This window comes from Aphelocoma coerulescens, chromosome 1, assembly GCF_041296385.1.
Source record: "Aphelocoma coerulescens isolate FSJ_1873_10779 chromosome 1, UR_Acoe_1.0, whole genome shotgun sequence".
NCBI lineage: Eukaryota > Metazoa > Chordata > Aves > Passeriformes > Corvidae > Aphelocoma > Aphelocoma coerulescens.
Window position 1 is genome coordinate 105,030,419 of NC_091013.1, and position 23,610 is coordinate 105,054,028.

General features: G+C 38.6%; 2 protein-coding genes across 16 annotated transcripts; one reads left to right on the forward strand and one right to left on the reverse strand.

Moving 5' to 3' along the window:
- Positions 1 to 267: 267 nt before the first annotated feature.
- Positions 268 to 4,488, reverse strand: RWDD2B (RWD domain containing 2B). 4 transcript variants are annotated; one of them, XM_069023314.1, is made up of 5 exons: positions 4,409 to 4,488; positions 3,369 to 3,587; positions 3,207 to 3,274; positions 1,718 to 2,083; positions 268 to 1,015 (listed from the first exon to the last, which is right to left on the reverse strand). In XM_069023314.1, the coding sequence occupies exons 1-5, from the start codon at positions 4,454 to 4,456 to the stop codon at positions 778 to 780; spliced, it is 939 nt and encodes a 312-aa protein (XP_068879415.1). In that variant the 5' UTR covers positions 4,457 to 4,488; the 3' UTR covers positions 268 to 777. The 4 variants fall into 4 exon arrangements, with proteins under 4 accessions (XP_068879415.1, XP_068879439.1, XP_068879430.1 ...); XM_069023338.1 differs by lacking the exon at positions 4,409 to 4,488 and adding an exon at positions 4,074 to 4,271; XM_069023329.1 differs by lacking the exon at positions 4,409 to 4,488 and adding an exon at positions 4,070 to 4,271.
- Positions 4,359 to 23,334, forward strand: USP16 (ubiquitin specific peptidase 16). 12 transcript variants are annotated; one of them, XM_069023240.1, is made up of 18 exons: positions 4,359 to 4,419; positions 6,459 to 6,557; positions 8,142 to 8,323; positions 8,945 to 9,048; positions 11,395 to 11,498; positions 13,243 to 13,424; positions 14,426 to 14,518; positions 15,158 to 15,288; positions 15,642 to 15,729; positions 16,262 to 16,340; positions 17,215 to 17,306; positions 18,027 to 18,083; positions 18,914 to 19,081; positions 19,668 to 20,337; positions 20,602 to 20,696; positions 21,891 to 21,977; positions 22,238 to 22,391; positions 23,009 to 23,334. In XM_069023240.1, exons 2-18 carry the CDS (start codon positions 6,497 to 6,499, stop codon positions 23,131 to 23,133), a joined length of 2,472 nt encoding a protein of 823 aa, XP_068879341.1. In that variant the 5' UTR covers positions 4,359 to 4,419; positions 6,459 to 6,496; the 3' UTR covers positions 23,134 to 23,334. The 12 variants fall into 12 exon arrangements, with proteins under 12 accessions (XP_068879341.1, XP_068879325.1, XP_068879359.1 ...); XM_069023224.1 differs by having other exon boundaries at positions 4,404 to 4,491; XM_069023258.1 differs by having other exon boundaries at positions 4,404 to 4,491; positions 13,246 to 13,424.
- The last annotated feature ends 276 nt before the right edge of the window (positions 23,335 to 23,610 follow it).

A 23,610-nucleotide genomic window follows, 5' to 3' on the forward strand; every position in this document is an offset into this window, starting at 1 on the left:
CGGGAGGGAACCCGCTTGGTGAGGCCTTAAGCTCAACCCCATCCTTAGAAGAAAAAAAATAAAATCCATCGATCTTCAACTTCGAGCGGCCTTATGGAGCCGCGGCGCTCTTGTACACTTACAAGGACTTTGGATTTGGGAAAGTTTCACCCGCACTTGTCCAATGACATCGCTGTGAAGTATCCCTACAAAAGATGTTCCAAGTCCATACTAGAGATCTGAATGTTAGCGATTTTACTGGATGTGTACAGAAACATTAATACAGTATTTAATAAAAATATTTAATCCAAAGAAACCAATGTCTGGTTTTTTTACCATGGGGTTTAGATACAATATCCACAAAATTAGCATTCACTGATACAACTTTGTTGAAACCCAACTCAAAAACACAGGCGGATAATGCATTTCATATTACAGGACTGAAAATTTGTGAACTCAGAAGGTTGAGGATCGTTTCAGAGTTTTGGAGCATGCTATAAGGGAGCCCTATCCTTGCTAAACTGCTGCTTTTTCTCAAACCAAAATAACACATAGTGGAGCCACCATGGTATCTCTCTAGTAAAAAGTGTATAAAGAAGTGTATAAAGCATTCATATAGTCATTTTCATTATTCGGGATTTCACTGGATATTTGTTTTCATTGAAAACTGGATTCATCACATAAATCATGAAATATTAATTCCTTCCCTGGTCAACTGTTGCAGAAAAGCTAAGGAATCTGTTATGAGGATTAAATTAGAAATGTAGGTGCTGGGGCCTGTGCTGATCTTCAACCCCTTCAATGCCCTTCAACCCCAAAGTACATTTGAAATATGTCAGCACATCCTTTTTCTTCTAAAAAATGATATAGTTGCCCCAAATCCATATGATTTCCCCTGGCACCATGTGCATCAAAACATTTTTCTTCCAAAGTGGGGAACTTTCGTTGCTTCTGTATCTCAGCATGTCCTCCACCTTCCAAAGAAACATCTTCTCTGTGCCGAATAAGAATTCTTTTCCATGTTAATCTTCTTACCCTGAAAGCAATTGGAGAAATATTAATCTACCTATAAAATGAAGTCTGTTTTAGGAAATACTATGGAATAACTACTATCACAAAAGTCAATAAATTCTATTTGTGTATATATATGGACAGAGATAATGGTTCATGACCCGGTGATAGAAATACTACCTATTCACATGCAAACACCTTCATAAGCAGGAGCTTGGTTTTTTATATCTCAGGACTGAAAAACTTTAATGTTATTCCTCACAACATAATTAATGAAGATGTGGTTTCCATTTCAGAGCTCACTTCTGCCTTCCCCGTGCTAAGAATTCTCACACACTCTTAGCTGATACAATTGAATTACAATGCTTATTTAGTCTGCACCACCCAGAAGGATAAATGATGGGAGCAGAATAAAACACAAATGTAAAGTGATATAACAGCACACATATCTAACACAACTGGGGTACTGCAGTCCATCTCTGTAAAAGTGAAACAGAGGAAAATAAAACAGAAATAAATGTGCACCATGCAGTACTGGTTGTTTTGACTGTTGCAACCAACAGTACAGTGGATATTCCGAGCTGTACATGCATTATAAACACAAATACTTTGCAGATCTTCACAGGCTGGCAGGCGGTTGGATTTCCCACCTTCTGGCCACACGTACAACATGACAACATGCAATATTCTAACTGCTAATGGCATTTAAGTACAAAGAAAAACTAACCTTGACCAGAACTCTTCACAACTACTTTGTAAACCTTCTACACAAACAACACCTGGTTTCCCTGGCATGCAAAACCCTGACAGAGAGAGCTCCTTGGCCCAGTCAATAATATTCTTTCTTTTTTGCTTGTTGTAAATGTGATGACTGTAGATCCACAATCGAGTGAACGTGGTGACTTGTGGCTGCGTGGCATCTGAGGCTGTCATTGAGGAAGATGAAAGATCTTTGTCGATGTAAGCAGCTGCGTGGTCCTTAACCCATTCTCTCGCATTCAGCATGCAGGGCTCGCCACTGAAGTTTTGCATCAAATATGTTTTTAGATCAGAGTTCAGGAGAATCTGCTGAGAGCGGCTTAGTAATGATGACCTAAAGAAAAATATAAATGTGTATAAATATATATGTGTTTACAATTTAGCATGGTTTTAGAAAGACATAATAACAGAATCCTTAGGATTGGGAAAGACCTCCAAGATCATGTCCAACTTTTGAGCGATGATCACCTTGTCAACCAAACCAGTGCACTGAGTGCCACATCCAGTCGTGCACTGAGCACCTCCAGGGAGGGAACTCCAACACCTCCCTGGGCAGCTCCTTTCAATGACTGACCACCCTTTCCATGAAGAAATTCTTCCTGATGTCCAACCTGAACCTCCCCTGGCACAGCTTAAGGCCATTTCCTCTCTTGTCCTGTCACTGGTTCCCTGGGAGAAGAGGCCAATCTCCACCTGTCTAAAACCTCCTTTCAGATAGTTCTGGAGAGTGGTAAGGTCTCCCCTGAGTCCCCTTTTCTCCAGGCTAAACAACCCCAGCTCCCTCAGCTGCTTGTCATAGAACTCCAGACCCTTCCCCAGCTTCATAACTCTTCAAATGTTTTGCTTCAAGCTGCCAAGAAAATCAGGCATAGTTAGATAATATGCACTTGCTATTGCTCTTCAAGTCATATTAGGTATGAAGACATCTTAATTAGTATTTAATTGGTGTGCTAACTCTTGAATTCACAAACAGGACTACCAATCTGTAAAACAAAATCAAGAAAAAGGTACTTGAAAAGTAAGTATGGTGGAGAACTAATTTTGTAATACACAAGCCTACTTCTTTAAACAGAAATAAAAAATATCAGAAGGCTGGAAGAAATAGGATTGTGACAAGGGAAAAATAAGACCTTTGACTATCTTTTCACCCCTTTAGTTAGTGGTAAGCTTTATCAAAACAGAGAAGTGTCTCTTCTTGAGCATCAGACCTATGAACAGTATCTACATGTAACCCTTCTGTAAAGGCGATGGCTCCTTCACACTTTTTCCCTTTTCCTCACTTATTTGCTGTGCACACCAGAGAAATCATAAGCTTGTATATTTGTTTTTCCTTCAGCACTGTTGTCCACCTGGCTTAATTTGGCAGTAAATCATAAAAAAAAGAACTGTTTTCTCTGATCATAACTGTACTTGTGCAACACACTCTAACTTATAGATGTTTTTATTAGCAGTCGTACCTCACAGTAATTTCTGGGAGAACAGTCGGATATTTAAATGGTAAAGCACAGGCCATAGAGAATTCCACCTAAAAATAAATAAGCAAATGTTTAGTTCAAGTAAGCGGTAAAATCCCACAAAGTAATAAAATAATTTTTTAAAAAAAAAAGTGTTCACAGTACCATAGAGGCATTAGGCACCTCTGCCTTTATGTTCAGTATGAACTGAACTTTTGACGACGGCACCTCTGCAGACTCATTTTCAACATAGTGTTTCAGTTCAGCTAGAGCCAGTTGGTCTGTCACAGCAAACTCTTCCTCATAAGGAAACATGCTAGAGAGTAAATCTATCTCTGAAATTTGTATCTCTGCTTCTTCTTGGTTGGCCATTTCTGTTGTTCCCTGAGCAAAGAAAAAATCACGGAAGAAAAACACGGCTTGAATAGGGGACAAAGTCCATTAACTACTCCTATGCAAATCAAGTTATAGAATCATAGAATAAGCTGAGTTGGAAGGGACTCACAAGGATCATCGACTCCGCCTCCTGGCCCTGCACAAGACAATCTCAAGAGTCACACCCTGTGCCTGAAAGCATTGTCCAAACGCTTCTTGGGCTCTGTGAGGCCGGTGCTATGGCCACTTTCCCGGGGAGGCTGTTCCAGTTCCCAACCACCCTCTGCGGAGAACCTTTTTTTTTAATACCCAACCTAAACCTCCCCCGACACAGTTTCATGTCCTGCTCTCGGATCCTGTCACTGGTCGCCAGAGAGTGCCTGCTCCTCCACGTCCCCTCATGAGGAAGTTGGAGACTTTATGTATATTAATAGTTATGAACAAGCCCATCATAACCGGTTCGTGTCTGCCGGGGAGCCTGGATCACGCACATACAAATAGCCCACGCGGTTTCCATTGCCCTGAGATGGGACAGGACCCACTGGTGTGTCGCCAAACCAACGTCTGCCACAGACGGCTGCTGTGGTGGCCGCTCTCAAGTGTCGTGAGAGCGGGGAGCCTCCGCTGCCCCTCGAACACACCGCTCCCGCTCCCGCCCCCCTCGCCCGGCGCTTCCACGCTCCCGTCAGACTACAGGGGAGCAAAAAGTGACGCGGCCTAGCGACCGCGCATGCGCGTATACGTCCCTGTCCCCACCCCCCGCGACGGCCCCACAATGCAGCGCGCCGGAAGCGCGCATGGCAGCCGGTGACCGCCGCCCCGCCACCCACCCGTGATTGAGGTGAGAGGTTGCCGCCTGCCCTGCCTGGTGGAGTCATGCGCCACCAAGTTGTTCGCCTCGCCGCATTGGCAGGTGAGGGACGGGAGCCCCCCGGGGCTGCTGCCGCATTCCTACCGCCGTAGCCGCTCTCCTCCCAGTCCGGGGCTCGCTCCGCCGGCGCGCTGCAGCCGCCGCTCCGGCCGGCACACGCGGAGCTTCTGATTGGCTGCGGTAGCTGTCAGTCATGGTGCCCGCCAATCGGAAGCAGGCGGGGTCGGGGCACGGGGGTGGCCCAGCCGCGGGACGGGCGGAGCGGGCCGAGCTAGCCGGGGGGCTGCGGGCCGGGCGCCGCTCGGCTCGGCTCGGCTCGGCTCGGCTCGGCTCGGCTCGGCTCGGCTCGGGGCTCACCTGCTGCGCACGGGACGGGAAGTGCTGGCTGGCGACAGGGTCCGGCCTGCTGCCCGCCGCGCCTCCGGGGGTTCCTCAGGCGAGCCTCTGAGCGCATTTTTCCAGGGTGTCTGTCAAACGCAGGTGCACGTTTGGTCGTTGAAACACCGCTTTATCTTATCTTAAAAACCATAAAATGCTTCGGTCGTTTAGGTTATGCATTTCCTCGTGAGGGCTGCGCCGTGGAAAGGCTGCTGCAGAGCCTGTCGGACAAGTCTGCCCAGGCACAGCGTGGGTTAAGTTAGCAACCCCACATGTTGATGCTGTCCTGCCTTCCCGGCAGGAGCAAGGACAGTTTGGAAACGGTTTTATCAATTAAAAGTTGTTCGTACAAGATCAAGTCTTGTAGCTTTTTGCAGAAAAATGTGCTGCAGAGGAAGGTTGTTGGATGAACAGTTATTTCTTACTCTGAACAAATTGAATGCTAAGTTGCAAAAGTTGATAATTTTGCTCTCGATGAAGTGGCTGCCAACCAGCCATCAACAACTGGGTCATCTGCTCTACGAGTATGCTCATGCAAACTTGCTCTTGTTTGTAAATGGCTTTTCATACAAAACGTGGTCTGTGAGTATCATGCCTAAGCACTCCCCAGCTTAAGTTTTCTCTCTAGTTCTCTTGGTCCGGCTTAATTTTTTGGCTGTGACAGCTCCAAGCAGGCAGTTGTGCTCTGGGGCTGGTGTGCTGCCATGTACAAGCAAAGAAATGGATTTGGAAATGTGGATCGATACAGGTCAGATTTAGTGCTGGTTGTGTTTACATGAAGGGTGGGCAGCAGGGTTAAGCTAGCCTGCAAAGATTGCAGAGACTCGATTTTGAACCATTTTTGCTTCCTTGTTTTCATTGTATAGCATATAGAGTTTCATTGTATAGCATAGTTTTAAGTTTATCTGAGGTTTTTGGATGATCTTTTGTCAGGTAAGGCACAGGGGCTACAGACTAGAAACTAAAAATGTTCTATCACATCTGCAGTAGCCACCTATCTGAAGCCAAGCAATTGGCTTAAGACTCTGTAGTGGTAGATCACTCTTGTCAAGAAGGATCCACAGGTATAGTGAGTAACAGACCCATCTGAATTATTTGATTGATATGTGGGGAAGGTGATGATAAATTTTCCCCAGTAAAGAAATTGAAAAATCAGAATTCCGATTGTCTGTATATTTTCAAGTATGTTAAGAGTATCTTACCTGTGTCAGACTTCATCAAAAACACAGGGAATTTACAGTAAACAAAACAAAAAGGTTGCAAATGCAAATAACTTCAAGTTTTAATTGGGACAAAACCAATTCTTTTTCATAAAATCCCTGTGGTGTTAGTTAAAGTCCTTAAGGTTTATAGGAATTTTTGATACTAGAGTTTTCAGTTTTGTTATTTTGTGCAATGCTTTTGATTTAACATTTTAAATCATTTGGGTTGTGTAATTCACACTGTGATCTTGTCTATATAACAGTTACAATTGTTTCATGTTAAAATATTATTAATATTTTTTTGGTTTGAAAATGTCAAAACAAGTTAATTCACCTCAAGGGACACAGCTTGGTCACTCCAATAATTCTTGTAGCAATGAACAAGGAAAACCAAGACTACCTTCTAATTTTACTGTTTTTCTTTGTTAGGTCACTGTTCCTTTTAGGAAAAATTACAGAGTACAAGTATGGGAAAGAAACGCATCAAAGGCAAAACTGCACAGTCTGATGAGTCTCCGGATATACTGAGTATGTTTCCTTGGAGAAGTTTGTGGACCTAATGTTTCTTTTAACCTCAAAGAAGGCTTGGAAGCTGATTAACATTAGAAGGCCTTTACACTAGTCACTGGCTTGAAGTCTCATTTACAAAATCTGGATTTTTTTAATTGAAACTCAAGTCTAGCAAGAAATATTGGTGTCGTGACTTTTCTAACTACGCTAGAAAATAATAATCCTGTCTTGAAAACTGAGATTAGTTTCCGGTTTTCAGGAAACTCAGGCACACAGTTCTTTACTGATACAGATTGTGTAAAATTACTCAGAATATAAAGGGTTTGTGGAGTCAGCTGCTAAGCTTAAGTTGCATTTTCCTAGTGAAAATTTTGTTGCAGAAGATTCTTGCTTTAACAGTAAAAGCTGTGATTAAAATACTTTTTGTGAAGCAATTTGCCTTTATTCTAGCTGCTAATTTGGTTCTGACCCTGGGCATTTCAGCTCTCATAGTGTATTTTGGTTAAAACCTCTTCTTTCTGTTCTTCTGATCCTAATAGTTCCTAATCCCAAATACTAAATTTTATTCTCCTAGCTCCACTGGATCTCACCTCTGCTGAATTTTTTTTTTTTTTTAATCTTGTTTACCCTGGTTATTGTAGTTTTAGTTTTTACTTGTATTGTGTAGCATTCTCTCCTACCACCTTATCTGCCAGGTCACAGATTGTGTCTTTCCCATCTTTTTTGTTGATCGCAGCTGGGGAAGTGAGTTGAACCAGGTTAATTTAGTTGGGAGAGAGAGCACTTAGAGTTTGAGGAGGCTTGGTGGGATGGCCTGTTTAAGTCTACTCTACTTTCGTTTCCTGATTGTCCTGGTCTTCTTGTGTTAGCTTCTGTCTCTAATGGATGCCTTTTTTAGCTGCTTTTGTCTGGTTTGGTTGTTGGGGGTGTTGGGGGCTTTTTTGTTTCCTGGAGTCAGGGTCAATGTCTGCTGTAACTGTTCCTCTTTTTCTCCTGCAAAGAGATCAGTTATGTTCTAGCTGCTGGTGGCATCTCACTTTTTTGCCTATACAATGACAAATTCTTATAAAGCCACAAATGAAACTAAGACTGATCATGGTGAATAAGTCCACTGTAACAGTAGTTGCTAATGTACAAAATTTTTTTGTTTGTTTTTTAAATGACAATTTTGAGGTTGTAGATGAAGCTCATGTTTTTCAGAAAGTTAAAAGAATGCTTCTGAATATCTCTGTTTGCACTTTGATAAAATCCTGGAATCTTGGACAGGAACAGAACTGTAGGTACAAAAATTTGCACTGGTTTCAGCTTATGCCAATAGAAGTTTGCAATCTCAGGGCTATAATCTTGCCTCAACAAAGATGGATTCAGAGCTGTCATACTATCTGAGCAATAAAAACACCTCAAAGTAAAGTTTAGGATGCAGCAACAGTATACCCAGATTGTAAATGGTGGTAACAATAGGTTTCTTTCTGATGCTCTTATAAATTGTCAGTGTTTCCTTGGCTCTAGAAAGACTATCTTAGCTTCTGGATTGCTGCCTGTGTCTTCAATACTTGCATTCATTATGCTGCCTACATCCTTCTTGTGCTTCTTAATTTGTAGAACCTGTGTGCAAGCATATTCGTAAAGGACTGGACCAAGGGCATCTGAGAAAAGCACTGCAGAGTGTGGAATGGCATGTTTGTCAGGACTGCAAGGCAGACAGTAAGACACAAGAGAAGGCTGAGGAGGAGGAGACTGATGAAGGCACTTCGATATGGTTATGCCTAAAATGTGGCCATAGGGTATCTTTTTTGTTGTTAATTTGTCTTAATACCTTTCAGTATCTCATAGTGGAACAAGAGAGTTTCTAATTAAACTCTTATAGTGCGTCTTTTTTTATTGTAAAGGTGGTGCTACCTAGATGACTTTATATACTGTAGAGTGTGATTTTAAAATGCTTGCTCTGAATGTCAAATGAAGTACTTGGAAGATGGCCCAAAGGCATTTAGCAGGCTTAAGGCCAAAACATCATCTTGAGGACTTGTTTCCTAGAAAGTTTGAATTATTTTGCTGAGAAAATAAAAATGCTCCTAATCTATGATTTTTTCAGGATTTAATGCTCATGTTAGTTCATGAAACTTGGAACTCTGCGTGCTGAAGAGGTTTTTGTTCTGTTTCGTTCTTTCAGGTGTTCAAACTGGAATTTGTTCATTAAACGTTCAGTCCCAGAGCACCTTTATTCTGCACCCAGTAAATTATCTATCTGCAGAACTAAGTATTTTGAAATAGATAGCTATCTGTTGATTCCAATTAGTTGAATGTGATTGAACAGTTTTCATTTTAATACTTTGTGATCTGACTTTATGTATGTTTCACTGACAGTCAAGTGGATTTTGTGACACTTGTGGTTATCGATATTGTAGGGCTGTGACAGAAATTCTCCAGACCAGCATGCTTTAAAGCATTATGAAACACCAAGATCAGATCCCCACTGTTTGGTTCTCAGTTTGGACAACTGGAGAGTGTGGTGAGTTTGTCAGGCAACACAAGACAGGAGCTGGAGAGCAACAGAGGCTGATATAATTTGTCCTTTTTCTGTGAATTCTGAGATTTCTCTCTAGGCATATATTAAAATGTTACATTAACATGTTACATTTCTCTCTAGGCATATATTAAAATATTACATTAACATGTAATTCCCAGCAGTCTTTGCTGAGATTTGCAGAATAAGTATTATTTTCTTGTAAAATTTATGATCAGAATATTTTAATAATTAAGGTTGAACTTGACCAACTAGTAAATGTGGTTGACTTCATATTTTACTGCTTTTAGTTGGTCAGAATAGTGACACATGAAAACAAATGTTGATCTGTAGCTCTAAATCTTAAGTTTCGACCTTGGGAGAAGGTTCTTTCTGATGTGCACTTAGTGGCAACCTTACCTTTATCTTTATGGTAAATATAATTCTTCAATACCACATGTAGACAGGAAGCGCAGCTAGAATTACAAGATGCTACTGGATCAAGCAATACAAAATCCATGTCCCTGCTAGTTTTTGCTTCTCTCAAAAGTAATTACACACTTCTGTATATAAGGGGGAACCCTAATTTTCTAAACTATGATATACAGCAATACTGTACTTGGCATAAAGTTTTTGTTTTGCTTAGTAATAGTGTTTTGTAACTTAGTGTCTGTCATTATGTTCATTATATATAACAGTATCTATTTACTTGATCATACTTAGCACTTACGTGTAATGACCACTACTTTTAATGAATTCTAGAATGGAAATGGACATTATTAATAACATTATTACTAATGAACTAGTGAACTTCTCTTTGTGAATTTAAATTAGTGTTAAAATTGTGGGTTTGAAGTGCTTTATATTCCCTGGTTTTTAATCAAAATATTTGCAAATGAGAGGAAGTTGTCAAAGTAAGATGTTTTGGCTTCCTTCTAGAATTTCTAGAATTCAATTGCCCAATAAGTTAACCAAAGATTGATATATTGGCTATAAATGAGTTATAAATCAAAACCCACAGTCAAGAACCGTACTTCACAGTGGGCCTAGTACAAAAATTCTGATCAAAACTGCTTTTGCTTTTATTAATTATATGAATGTGCGACTAAATCTCTTTATGGTGTGCATGCAAAAGTGGTTCAAATTGGATATAAGTAATAACTGTGAACAGTTTAAAGACATGTTTTGGAGAGGAAACAATTCTAGGAATTCACTAAGTTCTGCTCTTTTGAGTTTACAGGTGCTGTTGTACACATTTTCAGTGCTGGTCAAACAGCCATCCCTAACAAAACTTTTTCCAATCCCTTGATTCTTTCAAGGTTGTCTACGATTTTTTTCACATGTAGAAGGTTCTGGTGTTAAAACACACCATGGAAGTAACTACCCTTTGTTATTCCAGGAGTGAGATGCCTATTTTTATGATTAACCAGATAGACAATAGATAAACAATCAGGGATCCAAAAGCTGAGCCAGTTTTTCTAATGAGATGCGAAGAAATGTGATGATTATAGCTAATGCCAGGGATGCTAGAGTTTTGGGGAAACATTTTACTGCAGACTTCTTCTGCTTTTAATATCCGAAAGTTGAGTCTGACTTATGGTAATCCTGAAGTCTGCCTGAGAACTGTAATTGGTGTTTTCCAAAATGCAGAAGTATCAGTACCTTTTGCCACTTCTTCAAGGAGTTGATTGGGTGAAACTACAAAATTGGTACGTGTAAAACTCTTTCTGCTGTGTATGTTCTGTCAGCACTTTACCTTTCTTGAGCCTTTATGACTGCAGCTTCTCCCACAATTTTGTCTAAAGCAGATTACTGGTATAACCATACACTTCTTTACTCACAAAGAGACAAATAGAGTTTGTATCAGCAGTAGAAGAGCAAATAAAAGTCAGCAGGTTTAATGGTGAACCCTTGAATTATTTCTTATGCAACTTAAATACAATTAAGTATTTGCTTGGCTAGAATATTGAAAATATTTTTCCATGCCATAATATTCATGAGTCATTTCCTTTAGGGCCTGATATCTTAAATCTTCTTGATTTTTGGCAAAAACTTCCCAGCTTTTATTTTTCTTGCAGCAAGGTTTCTAAGCGTGTCTGTTAAGAGTCTAATTTATATTTGTAAATTGCAGCTGCCAGTCACTAAAATAATTTACTAAAGAAAATTTTTAAGTGTTTTATTTTTGTGATAAGTAGATTGGATTCTTCCCTAAGATTTCTAAATCTTACACTAAACCTTGTAATTTTATAACTTTGTGTAATGAATTGCATCAAGCAAGCAAATAGTTTAGGATTTTTAAATAATAGAAAAAAAATAGGATTAATTGTTTTCTTTTGGGGGCGGCGGAGACAGGTGCTACCTATGTGATAATGAAGTTCCATATAAAACTTCAACCCTTTTGGGCCAGACTGTGGATTTTGTTAGAAAACAAGTTGGTATTGACTCATCACATGCAGGTAAGTAATTATAGTATAGACACAGTAAATCAGAAGGTCTCCTAAGTGTTGGAGACAGTACTTTAAATCCAGAATTTACACTAAATTGGATTTAGCACCTTATGGTAAAGGGAAAAACTAATTTCTCCCCTTTTTTTATCTTTTTTTGTCACAAATCTGATAGCATAAGTAATGTTCTAGCCTGTTGATCTAATTAGATCAGGATTTTGCTCACCATCCCCTAAACTTATACAGACAAGACAAACAAGAACAGGAGAAAAAAAAGACAGTTTTACTGTGACTTTTTAAAAAATGTGACATTCAGTTTTTCTGCAAATAGGCAATTGACTTTCAGTACTTAGGGTGCTGTGTTTATTCATCAGTGTTGCTCAGTCTGTCTTGAGATCTAAAGAAAAATTGTCATTGCTTAAGGATAATTTGATTTGATTTTTTTAAAGTATTTTTGTGGGTGTTTGTGAATGTATCAGGAATGACTAAATCTCCAGTAATGGAAGGAGTATACAGAGGTTTTGTCACTGGGTCTGTACACTTAGTATAGGCAGCTGCAGTGCTCTTAGAACTCTAAAATACTGTGTTCAGCCTGCAGTCTGTCTGTAAAATATGATTGTTTAAAAGAAAACAAACGCAGCAAAACCACCTAGTTTCCACAATAGCAAAACTGGTTTTGTACAAGGCATTTCCACTAGAAAAATTGGAAGAATTTGCATATAAAAATAAATGCTATAACAAATGACTGTCAGAAATTGCAACCCTTGAGTGAAATCACAGGCCCTGCGGGAAATGGAACACAAACATACAGCAATGCCACGTGGCTGTCTCTGAATTCAATTTGTTCAGAAAGCAGCTGAGGTTTTCCCATGGAGAGCAGAGTGTTCTGAGTGGTCAGTCTTTCCCAGATACACAGTTACTCTACATCTAATATTTGAACTTCATATCAGTTGCCAAAATTTTCTTCTCAGTTTTGAACTGGAAAACCAATGAATACCTGTGTGCAGTTGTTGCCTATTTCATGTGCTCTGTTGTGTTGTTGTCCATCCATCTGTTTCTTGTCCAAAGATTGTCTGTTTTCTTTGCTTTCTTTGAACTGGTGTTACTTGATTTTAAAGTTAGTATTAGCTCACAGCCCTATTTACCAGAAGCCTAATCAATAGCTGACTGCCAAACTGGCAGAATAAGTGTGGGTGTTATTTTGAAAACTGCCTGTAACTCCCTTATGGCTTTATTAAACAGGTCATTGAAATTTTCAGCAATACGCCAAAATAATTTGGGGGAAAATATTATTAACTTGTCTTGAAGACTATAAACCTTTCAGTATCCTCTGTTTAGGTACATGAAATGAATATGAGAATGCTTTGACGGTGGGAGCCTGTTGGATGTTGTAGAAAGCCCTCACATAGGTGATTTTGACACAGCAATAAAATTAGAGATAACACTTGAAGAATTTCAGAGGATGTTAGCATGAATGACTTGTGGGCCAAGAGATGTTTAATTTACATGCTGATTTGAAATGCTATTTCAGGGGGTTCTTAATTTGTTGTTTTTGTTGTTTTATTCTGTTTATCTTTTAACTTCTGTTACCTAGACAATTTAAGAACCTAAACCAGTAGTTTTATATTTAAAAATTAAAGAATTAATTATCATATGTATAATATCTAAACATCATAGATTGCTGCTGACTGTAATAATCTTTCCTAGCCTATACCCTGTTACTATGTTAATATGTGGTATGTTTTTATTATTTCAGTAGAAAAACAACAAGAGAACAAAGAAGTTGAAAATAAAAAAGTAGAAAAAGACAGCAAAAATGAACAAGAAAAAGAAGTTTCACTTAAAGAAGAAAATTCTCATTCAGCTGCTAATGGAGAAGTCACTGTGAAAGGACTTAGTAACTTGGGGAATACATGTTTCTTTAATGCAGTGATGCAGGTACAGGACTTGTTGCTGTTTTTAGAAAAACTTTGAATAAGAAAGAAGCCACAAACAAAATGAAAAACAGCCCACAACAGCCTTGCCCCCAGCATTTTACAGTGACACAATTAGAACGTGATTTGTTTATCTGCCAGGAATGATGGCTTCTTTCTAAAAATAGTGTGTTGGCCCAGAGAAATCCGAAGAAATGGAGCTGCAGGTTCAGACTTGCTCTAAGGGGAAATACAATAAACTGCCTTGTCCTTGAGGGAGGGCATTTTTCACTGACATAAAATTAGCATGCCAACTTCTAGTTATTTTTTAAAAATATGAAATAGTCTGACACATCACCCTTTTGGCTTCTTAGACTGTAAGAGATGAGTACTCAAAGACTATGGGTGTTTATTGCAATAAAAATGTCTCAGCTACAGAAAGTCAAAAGTTAATATTGGATGAAAAAAACAGGATGAGCATGTTGCAGCCATTGCCATCTGGTGTGACTTCTTCACCTGAGAAGCGTAGAATAAACTTGTTCTTTCATGTGTATTGAAACTGACATGTGATCTTGTTCTCTGTGGCACTTGATACTGAGGTTTTTACTCAAACAAAATTCCCACTGTACTTGCAGATTTTAGTAAACTGCTTTTGATTTACTTATAAACACTTTTTAAACCAAGCAAATACCCACACTGCATTTTATCTTTTGATGTTTTTGAAACAGACCCTAGTAAATACACTTGTCAAAAGATCAGTCTGTTGAAGAATAATATATTTAGGGTTTCTGCAATCTGAAGTAATGTTTATAGAGGGCATTGGAAGTCCCCATTAGCTGTATGAAATTCACCTTTAAGTCTTAAACACAGATGGAGATTCTAGAGTGGTAGTTAACCACGTTAGTTCTGTGTTTGGGAAAATAAATTGCTGCTAAACTGGCTGCTACAAATTCCATGACTAGCAGAGTTCCGCTGCCCTTCCTGTTGTCCCCATTTTCCAATCTCTTTGTCTTTTATATTCTACAGAATTTATCACAAACTCCAGTCCTGAGGGAGCTGCTTAAAGAAGCTAAAATGCCTGGCACAACAGTTAAAATTGAGTCACCTGAGATATGCATGGTAATATGCTTTGACCTCTGTAGTGTGTGCTCACCTTCCAGTTAAGGAAACAAGCAATATTTATCTCTCGATTTTAAAGCTGTTCCAGCTAAATACTAACAAGATTAAGATGCAAAAGTCAGCAGGAACTTCACCACTGATTTCCATAAAGCTGCTTCTGAAGTCAGTGGAGGTATTTTGTTCACAATGTAAGAGCAGTGATTCAATACTCTGTTGTAGAAGGAGTGCTTGCATTATGATGATGTTATATAAAGGATGAAAATGTGTAACTCTTGCTATAGTATCACTTGTCTAAATGCAAAATAGGAAACTAGAGGATGTCTGTAGCACTAACTTAAATAACACACCTGTCACTACAGTGAGAGATTTGGATGCACAATTCCTTTATCAGAAATCGGGGTTTTTTCCTAGTAAAGGCTAAAAATCCAGACTTTGAACTGAACAATAAATAACTGAGTTTTGCTGTCATTTCATGATAAGCCATGCATTGTTTTTGTCAGGTTAACTTACTGCCATTTTGGAATTTTGTGTATTCTATTTGACAATAATGTTTTCAGGAACTGAAAAGGAAAAACTTACTGCTGAAGAATCTGTCACTGAATTAAGGCAAAACAGCTCTGTTGCTTTTCTTTCAAACAGGAACCTCAGCTAATAAAACTAGATCAGCCAGGTCCTTTAACACTAGCCATGCATCAGTTCATGACAGAAATGCAAGAGACAAAAAAAGGGGTAGTGACTCCTAAGGAACTTTTTGCTCAGGTTTGTAAAAAGTGAGTATCTGTACAATTGTATGTCATAGTGAGTATGAAAAACTTTATTGTTGGAAAGACTGTCAGTTTTTCCTCTTTTTTTTATCTCTAGCTCAGAACACAGCATATAAAATTTGTAGAATACTTGACAATTTTTGAAAGAAGAGTAAAATATAAATGAATAGCAGTAAAATGAAAGATACTTAGTGACATACTGATGAGCTGGCTTCATATTTTTAGAAAATAGTATATGTAGACACGTGTTGCTTTTGTATACATACATTCTGGAGACTTTGTCCATGTGTGTTTGGTGTGAGTTGTTTTTGCTGTGTTTATCTCTGAGTTCAGTTATACCTTACAATTTCATTTAACAGAGCAATACGATTTAAAGGTTATCAGCCGCAAGACAGTCATGAATTGCTTCGTTACTTACTTGATGGAATGAGAACAGAAGAAATTCAGGTGAGTGCTAAAGTCATAGTTGTGCATACCTTTCTTCTTCGTACCCCAGACCCAGCCTCTTTCTCCTGCTGAGGGGAGAAAAAGCATACTTTCTGAGATATGTCAGCCTCCGTAGAGTGGTTGTGCTGCCCATAGCACTTAACTTGAAGCATATTAGCAAAGAGAACCTGCAGAAAAAGTGGGTGTGGAGTATATGTAGTCACCCTAAAGAATGTCCTTATGTCTTCATTTCTGAATGCACTTGTAGAAATTCCATGGGCTTTTTTTGCCAGTTTTAATTTGGGCAATCCTTAGACTGATTTTCTTACATACTAATTGGAACATTATGGTTGCACCTTGTTTCCAGTTGATTTTTTTTCTGTTATCTACAGGAACTATTGTGTAGTTCTACAGGTATTTGTGTTGTTTGTATTGATTCTCTTAATTGATGAAGATTATACTTTTTCCTCCATCTGAAACACATTGTAAAATGAAGTCGTTAAGTGAATTAGTTAGGAAATTTTACGGAGTGTATTTGTTTTGAAAATTTCAGCAAATAAGTGTTGGAATACTAAAGGCGATGAGTGACTCTAACAAAGAAAATGAAGAAGAACTTAAAAAGAAAATTAAAGGTAAAATAAATCATCACAGCATCAGTAACTTGTAAAATCTCGCTTTTGTTGAAGTATATAAAGTAACATTAATAGAATCAACTAAAAGATACATGTCTAATTGTACAACTTTTTGCCACCTCTTGAACATGTGTGCATCTAGAATAAGAGGCTCAATAGTTTTAGTCTATATTTAAATGTCTTGCTGAATGCCACTTGGTGGCATTTCCTTCTTAACAGAATAAGAGAGAGTTGATTCTGTAGACATCATACATTAAAATATGTTTGGGCAGTGATTGATCATTCAAACATGTAAGAAGTTAAAATACCAGCATGTGAATATAATTTATGCAGCTGCTAATAGTCCATTGTTACTTAAAAGTGGTATAAAAAAATTTAAATAATGAACAGAGAAATTTTTAAACTTTTCAATGTGACTTAGGAGGTGAGTTGCCAATTTAAATTCAGACTACGTGTTATTCTGAAATTACAACTTGAGGAAATTGGTTTTGTTTGTCAGACAAAAGTTGGTGCTTGTTTTTTTAAGTTCAGATAGTTGTTTTAGTCCTGAGAGAAAACGAGTTCTTACTGAGATGCAGTACTTCTGAGAAAATAGGGAAATGCATTTGAGCAGAGAAAGTGGTAGGGTATCGTTTAACCAAGCTGTCTTCTGCAAATGTGTTTTCTCCCCACTCTTTTGATACACAAAAGATTCTTAATTTAAGAGTCTTGCTGTACTTGCTATCCTGAGGAAACCAGAACAGGCCAACATGTTCCATCATACATCTTGCATGTTATATTCTCCTTTTTTTATTTGTTTTGCGGTAATGATATTGGTTGCTAGTGTATTGTATGTAATATTATTAATTTTACTATGTGCTTTTTGAATTCTCAGAATATGAAAAGAAAAATGGAATACGAAGTTTTGTAGATCGAATCTTTGGTGGAGAATTAACCAGCACAATTATGTGTGAGGAATGCAGAACTGTAAGTAAACTGCCTGCTCTGAATAACCTAGAGTGTAATGTCCTGTAATCTGCAGGAGAACCCCAAAGCGACTGTATGTAGAAATAAGACTTGACTAGCTGCGTGCTTTTCAAAAAGCAGCATTATTTGGCTGGAATCTTACTTCCCTTGTTAATCTTTCAGTTCCTTTCAAAAGCCTTCCAGAAAAACAGGTCAGCAGCAAGCTGCCTCTGCCAGAATTCCCTCCTAGATTCTCAGTGAACACCTTCCAGTGGTACAGATCGTAGAGCAAATTAATTGTTATGGGGCCCTTTCCTTTTTTATTCAGGGGGTTACATTGTCCCCTTTCCCACAATGAAAAGACCATGGAATTGCCAGGAGGACAGTGAAGAAAGCACTGCTGCTGGGATAATATATCCTGAGAATGAAGTAATTGAGTGTATTAGCAAGTGGGCTAGTTGGATATCATGATAGATTACAGCTATGAGTCTCTTAGGCCTTAAGGTGCAGTATCACTAGATAACTAAAATTCATAAAAATATTTCCTGCTCATTTCTATGGTAATGGGACTGCTGGATTTTAGTCAGTGGAAGCTATTTGTGGAGGTAAATGAGCTGTGTTTTACAGTTGTGGGCACAAGTGAAAGCAGGCCTTGAATGTAAACATGCAAATACACCTATTGACAGCAAGCCAGCTGCTTCCAAACAAACTTAAATCGGACTCTTGATAATTCATTTAAAGGTATCCTTGGTCCATGAGCCTTTCCTTGATTTGTCACTTCCCATACTAGATGTTCAGGTAAGAAATAGTACTTTATGGCCTATATTTTTTTTGTTTATATGGAAACACTTATTATACAATCATTAGGAACAGCATTTAAGCATCTTTCTAAAAGTCTCTTTTGCAAATCAAAATTGCACAGAAAGATAAAGAATAAGATTTTTCATGAGAGTCATTCCTGTAAGTTGTGGTTCATAAATTGTCTCTGGAAAATCACACAGGTTGTTTGAGTTCTTTGGGGGTTTTTTGTCACTTTTTTCGTCCATTTTCCTGCACTGAGTCCAAGAACACTTCTAATATTCAGGGTATGGAATAAAGTTAAGAAATGTTGATAGGATAGTATGTGAATACTTATTTGATCGATCTCCAGACACTCAAAGTATGTGATTTGCTTTGTGTTTTGTATTGATAATCTGTATATGTAATATTTCACATTTGTGTAGTAGCACTGCTTACTCATAAATAAGCCAAAAGGATCACGACTTCTGCCACAAACAAGTTTCATTTTAGCAGAAGCAAAAAAATTCTGTGGCAGGACATTCAACTGAAAATGTCTCTGCTTGTGTAAAACATGACTCTTCAATGCATTTAATGAGATCGGTTAGAGGCAAAGGTGATGTTGCCCCTTTACACGTTCAGAATTTGGCCATCAATAGCCTTGCTCTTACAGGCTGTTTCATTCCACAAGTCCTTGTTTCATACGGACTCTGTGGAGTGAGACACTCCTTCCATTAACACCAGGGTGTGAGTTAGTTGCATGTTACATCATTAAAATGTTATATTTGAGCTGAAAACTCAGATAACATCTCTATTTCTGTGGTTGTTCTGTGGCTTTTTGGGTTTTGTAGAAAGTGAAAATTACAAAGAGAGAAAACATTAAAGAAAACAAAGAAAAGGAATCCGAAGATGAAGAGGATAAAATCAATGACCATTACCTTAAGCAGAAAGATGAGCCCCCTGGTATAAGTAAGCACCTTCAGAAGAAAGTGAAGAAGCAGGCCAGAAAACAAGCCAAGGTTGGTTTGGATAGGTATTTCACTTTGTGCTTGCTATTTCTGTTAAAATATATTGGTTTTGTTTCCTTAGTTTACATGAAGGAGGAGACAGCTTAAAATTTCTCCTCCTTCAAATGCACAACTGAAAAGACTTAATTACACCCATGTCTTTGCTGTTAAGATGTTCTGTTGAGCATTGGTTTGTAGGAATAATATAGTATCCAGCAGAATTTGTTGCTTGTCTGAAGTAGCCTTAATCTGTATCAGACTGTTTTCCAGTCATTGATTGCAAGAATATTCACAAAACTTTAGAATGCAGACATAAGAAAGGATCAGGAAGATAGCAAGGGAACAATTAGCTGTATTTTGATGATACTGCTTAACAAGGAGCAACAGGAACTATGTCTGAGTGAGGGTAAGTTCCGTATTAGTGGAACTGATCACCTCTGATCATTAAATCATAGATTATTCTTCCCTCTCTTGCCTTATGCATCTGCATCTATGGTATGCAACAAACATTCTGATAAAGAAGTGGTAAGAAATGCTGAATATAATTCATACTTACTTTGTGTTTTGTACTCTTGTTTCTATGTATTCAAATGTGCAGAGCCAGCGCCGGCAGCAAAAACTTCAAGGAAAGATGCTTCACTTGTCAGATCTCTGTGCAACTGAACAGCCAGAGATAGATGCTGAGTACAAGCAAGAATCAGAGACTGAAATGAGCTCTGAAACTCTTGATAAGAAGCAAGAAGAGGAATCATCACATGAGTGCCAAGATCACTGCTTAACTCAGAAAGACTTGAGTATACAGGGAAATAGTACAGAAATTCAGAGCAGGCATGAAAATACAGGAAAGCCGGAACAAGAGTGTGAAGAAAACGAGTCTCTCACAGATCTCTCTATGGAAGGCTTAGATTCTCCTATGAAGTTTGTCAATGGCCTTGACAACCTGTCTTTGAAAGAGGAGGATGATGACAATGAAGATGAGGAAGAGCTTGCTATGGACTTTTCAAAACTCCACTTGAGTGCCAGTGAATCAGACATGAGTACCATGGATGGCCTTCAGCCTGTTCCTAGCAAGACGTGTGAAGTATCTACAGATGACCCTGAAACAGCATTTTGTACTCTGGCGAACAGGGAAGAGCTGAACCCAGAGGAAGGTTCAATCCATCACTGTTTGTATCAATTTACCCGTAATGAAACACTTACCGAGACCAATAAACTACTGTGTGATGTGTGTACACAAAGGCGTTGTGGACCAAAGAACAACATAAAAAGTATGACAAACTTTTTTAAAAGAAAACTTTAAATATATCCCTATGTGCTTCTTGAGTGGGTAAAGGTGGGGGGATTATCCCTGAAGTGGTATTTGTATAACTTTGCCTACTTTCATTCATCATATTAAAGGGAAATGCTCAGCTTCTCAGTTCTTGTAGTAGATGACATTGTAACAGTTTAAATAGTGAAAATAAATTCCTGCTGTAACATTTGTTTTGATATAAAACACTTGTTTTAATCTTGCTGGTTTTTCTTTTCTGCAGGTGAAAAGAAGTTTATTTATACTAATGCCAAAAAGCAGATGCTCATCTCTCTAGCTCCTCCAATTTTAACCCTTCACTTAAAGAGGTTTCAGCATGTAAGTAGCAAGCTGATACATGTATATAGCCTCAAGTGAATATGTATATATGTGTACATATGCATGTTGTACTAGCTTAACTTGAAAACATGCTAACGTTACTTTTTTTTCCTATAAAACTAGTTTGGTTTTCTTTCCCAAAGTTTGGCAGGCATTTGTGTGCGGCATTGTGTTTTGTGTTCTTCGAGGCATTGAGGAGTGTTTTTCTGAAAGAATATTCCCTTAATTAACTGGAAAACACTGTTTTGTGAGCATATTCACAACATATTCCCTCATTATTCTTACTGTTTACTGTATTAAGTGGAATCTTAGCATTAATGGTTTCCTACTATTACAGCTGTTCATGGGCTCATGCGTTTCAGTAAGTACAGGTAAATAGGATCCCTTACGAGTAACAAATAAGTAACAATTTAGCAGAAGTGGAAAAGAGGATTCTGAGCCTTGTGGGGGAGAAGGAAGCATGAAAGGAAAGCAAAGTAATTTAAGTTTTATTTACAGACACTGACGTAAAGTCACTCACCTCTTTATTCCCAAATTGTAGAAAAATTTTTAACTCAGGCCTTTAGCTTTTCAAGAGAGAAGGAGGAAAGGAAAGGGAGGCAGTACTGCCTCTTCTAAATTTAAACCCATTTGGTGTTTAGGTCAAGATACTTGAAAAATAAGGGAGGCAACTTTAATTAGATGAAAACCAATTTCATATAGAAAATGGAAATATGTAGCCTATTCCAAGAGACTGAAATATGAAGAAAATAACTTCTACCATCATCTCCTTTTGTTTTTATGTGATTATTACAATTATGTGATTATGGTGGGAGCACAATTTGCATCAGTTTGGATGCTCTAAGATCAGATCCTCAGGCATGTTCCAGTATCTGGGAAGCTAAGAGTTGTCCTCATAGTTACTGAAGTGCATTAGAGATGATTCTTTTTCCACTTTTGCTACCATTACGTTAATGTACGAGTGAGCTGAAGAGCCATCTTAACTTGTGCTCCAGTGCAGCATGTGGGAACAAGGAAATAATGCTGGAATACTGGACATCAGAGAAAAAAAAGTTTGCTTTTTCCCGGTTTTGCGTAATGTAAAACTAATTTTGTATTGTTGAAACTTTAACCTGAAACATAGAGTAACTAAGCATGGTTTTAATATGCTCCATTTTAATATTATGGGGTTTTCCTCTACTTTGGTTGTTTAAGGCTGGATTTAATCTGCGGAAGGTTAACAGGCATATCAAGTTCCCAGAAGTGATAGACTTGGCTCCTTTCTGTACAGCTAAATGTAAAGTAAGTGGGAAAACAATCAGATTCTCCTTTCCCATGTTCTAATGTGCTTTCATAATAAAGCTGCATAGCAAAATCTTTGTAGAACGCTTATCAAGCCTGTTACTTTGTGTGATAACTTGTACTTCACTGCTCATAACTGTATTGCTTGCATGAATTTCTAATAACCGGTTTCCATTTCATCAGCAAACAAATCAAAGAGTTTACATTCTTCAAAACTCAGCACCTGGCTGACATAACCTGACAAACTTGTGGTTTTCTAGAATGTGGCTGAAGGGAATACAAAGGTCTTGTACTCTCTCTATGGAGTTGTCGAACACAGCGGAACAATGAGGTTTGGGCACTACACTGCCTATGTTAAAATGAGAGCTATGAACAGCCACCTCTCTGATCTTGTCCTTCGAGGACAATCTCAAGGTAAGTCATTAGAAATATTTTACAAATTATCACAAAATGGTTTGGGTTGGAAAAGGCCTTAAAGATCATGTAGTTCCAACATCCTGCCATGGCAGATAAGTTCTCTGAGAAGGGCAATGAAGCTGGTGAAATCCTATAAGGAGCAGCTGAGAGAGCTGGGAGGGCTCAGCCTGGAGAAAAGGAGGCTCAGGGGAGACCTTACCAGTTTCCAAAACTGCCTGAAAGGAGGGTGGAGCCAGGTGGGGGTCAGGCTCTGCTCCCAGGTAACAAGTGACAGGACAAGAGGAAATGGCCTCAAGCTGGGCCAGGGAAGGTTCAGGTTGGACATTAGGAAGACATGAAGACAAAATGGTGGTTAAGCATTGGAAGGGGCTGCCCAAGGATGTGGTGACATCCCCATCCCTGGAGGTGTTCGGGGAACAACCAGATGTAGCATTCAGTGCTGTGGTCTGGTTGACAAGGCAGCGATCAGTCACAGGTTGGACTCGATCTTGGAGGTCTTTTCCAACTCAGTGATTCTATGATTGTACTCCATGATTCTTACTGAAGAGCACTAATAGAACTGATTGCTTCAATTCTTTGTAATAACTTTTACTCCTAAATTTTTCCTTTCACAGCTTTAGAAACTGAGCCAGTCAAAGGTCAGTGGTTTCACATCAGCGATACACACGTACAACCTGTCTCTGTGTCCAAAGTGCTGAGCTCCCAAGCCTATCTTCTGTTCTATGAGCGGCTGCTGTAACTCTTCAGAAGAGCCTTCTTGTGTGTGCAGCCACCTTCTTCAGAGGTGTGAGAGAAGCAGACTTGCAAATCATGTTAACATGTTGGAGCTACTGTATAACAGGAATTCACTTTATGCATTTTAGACACACTGACAAGCAGTTAACTTATACTTTTTCCAGTGTTTCCACTACTTTTCAATAAAAAGTTTTTTTCAAAATTACAGCTTGGAGTTTTTGGTGAGTAATTTGGGTAGATATAGATCTTGAGCAGCAGCTTTTTCACTTTAAAGCAACCAGCTCTACTTTTGAACTATAGTTAATCTTGGCTATCATGCGTTCCCATGTGTTTTTTAGACCTGGGTTCCAAGCATAAGAAGCTGTTTCTTCCTCCACAAGAGCCAAGACAATTGCAGCTTCAGCTCTCTTTCCACTATTGGTTTATGTCCAATAGAAGAGCCCTCAAGTTTCAAAATGTTCCAGGAATTCTTCTGCTGGTG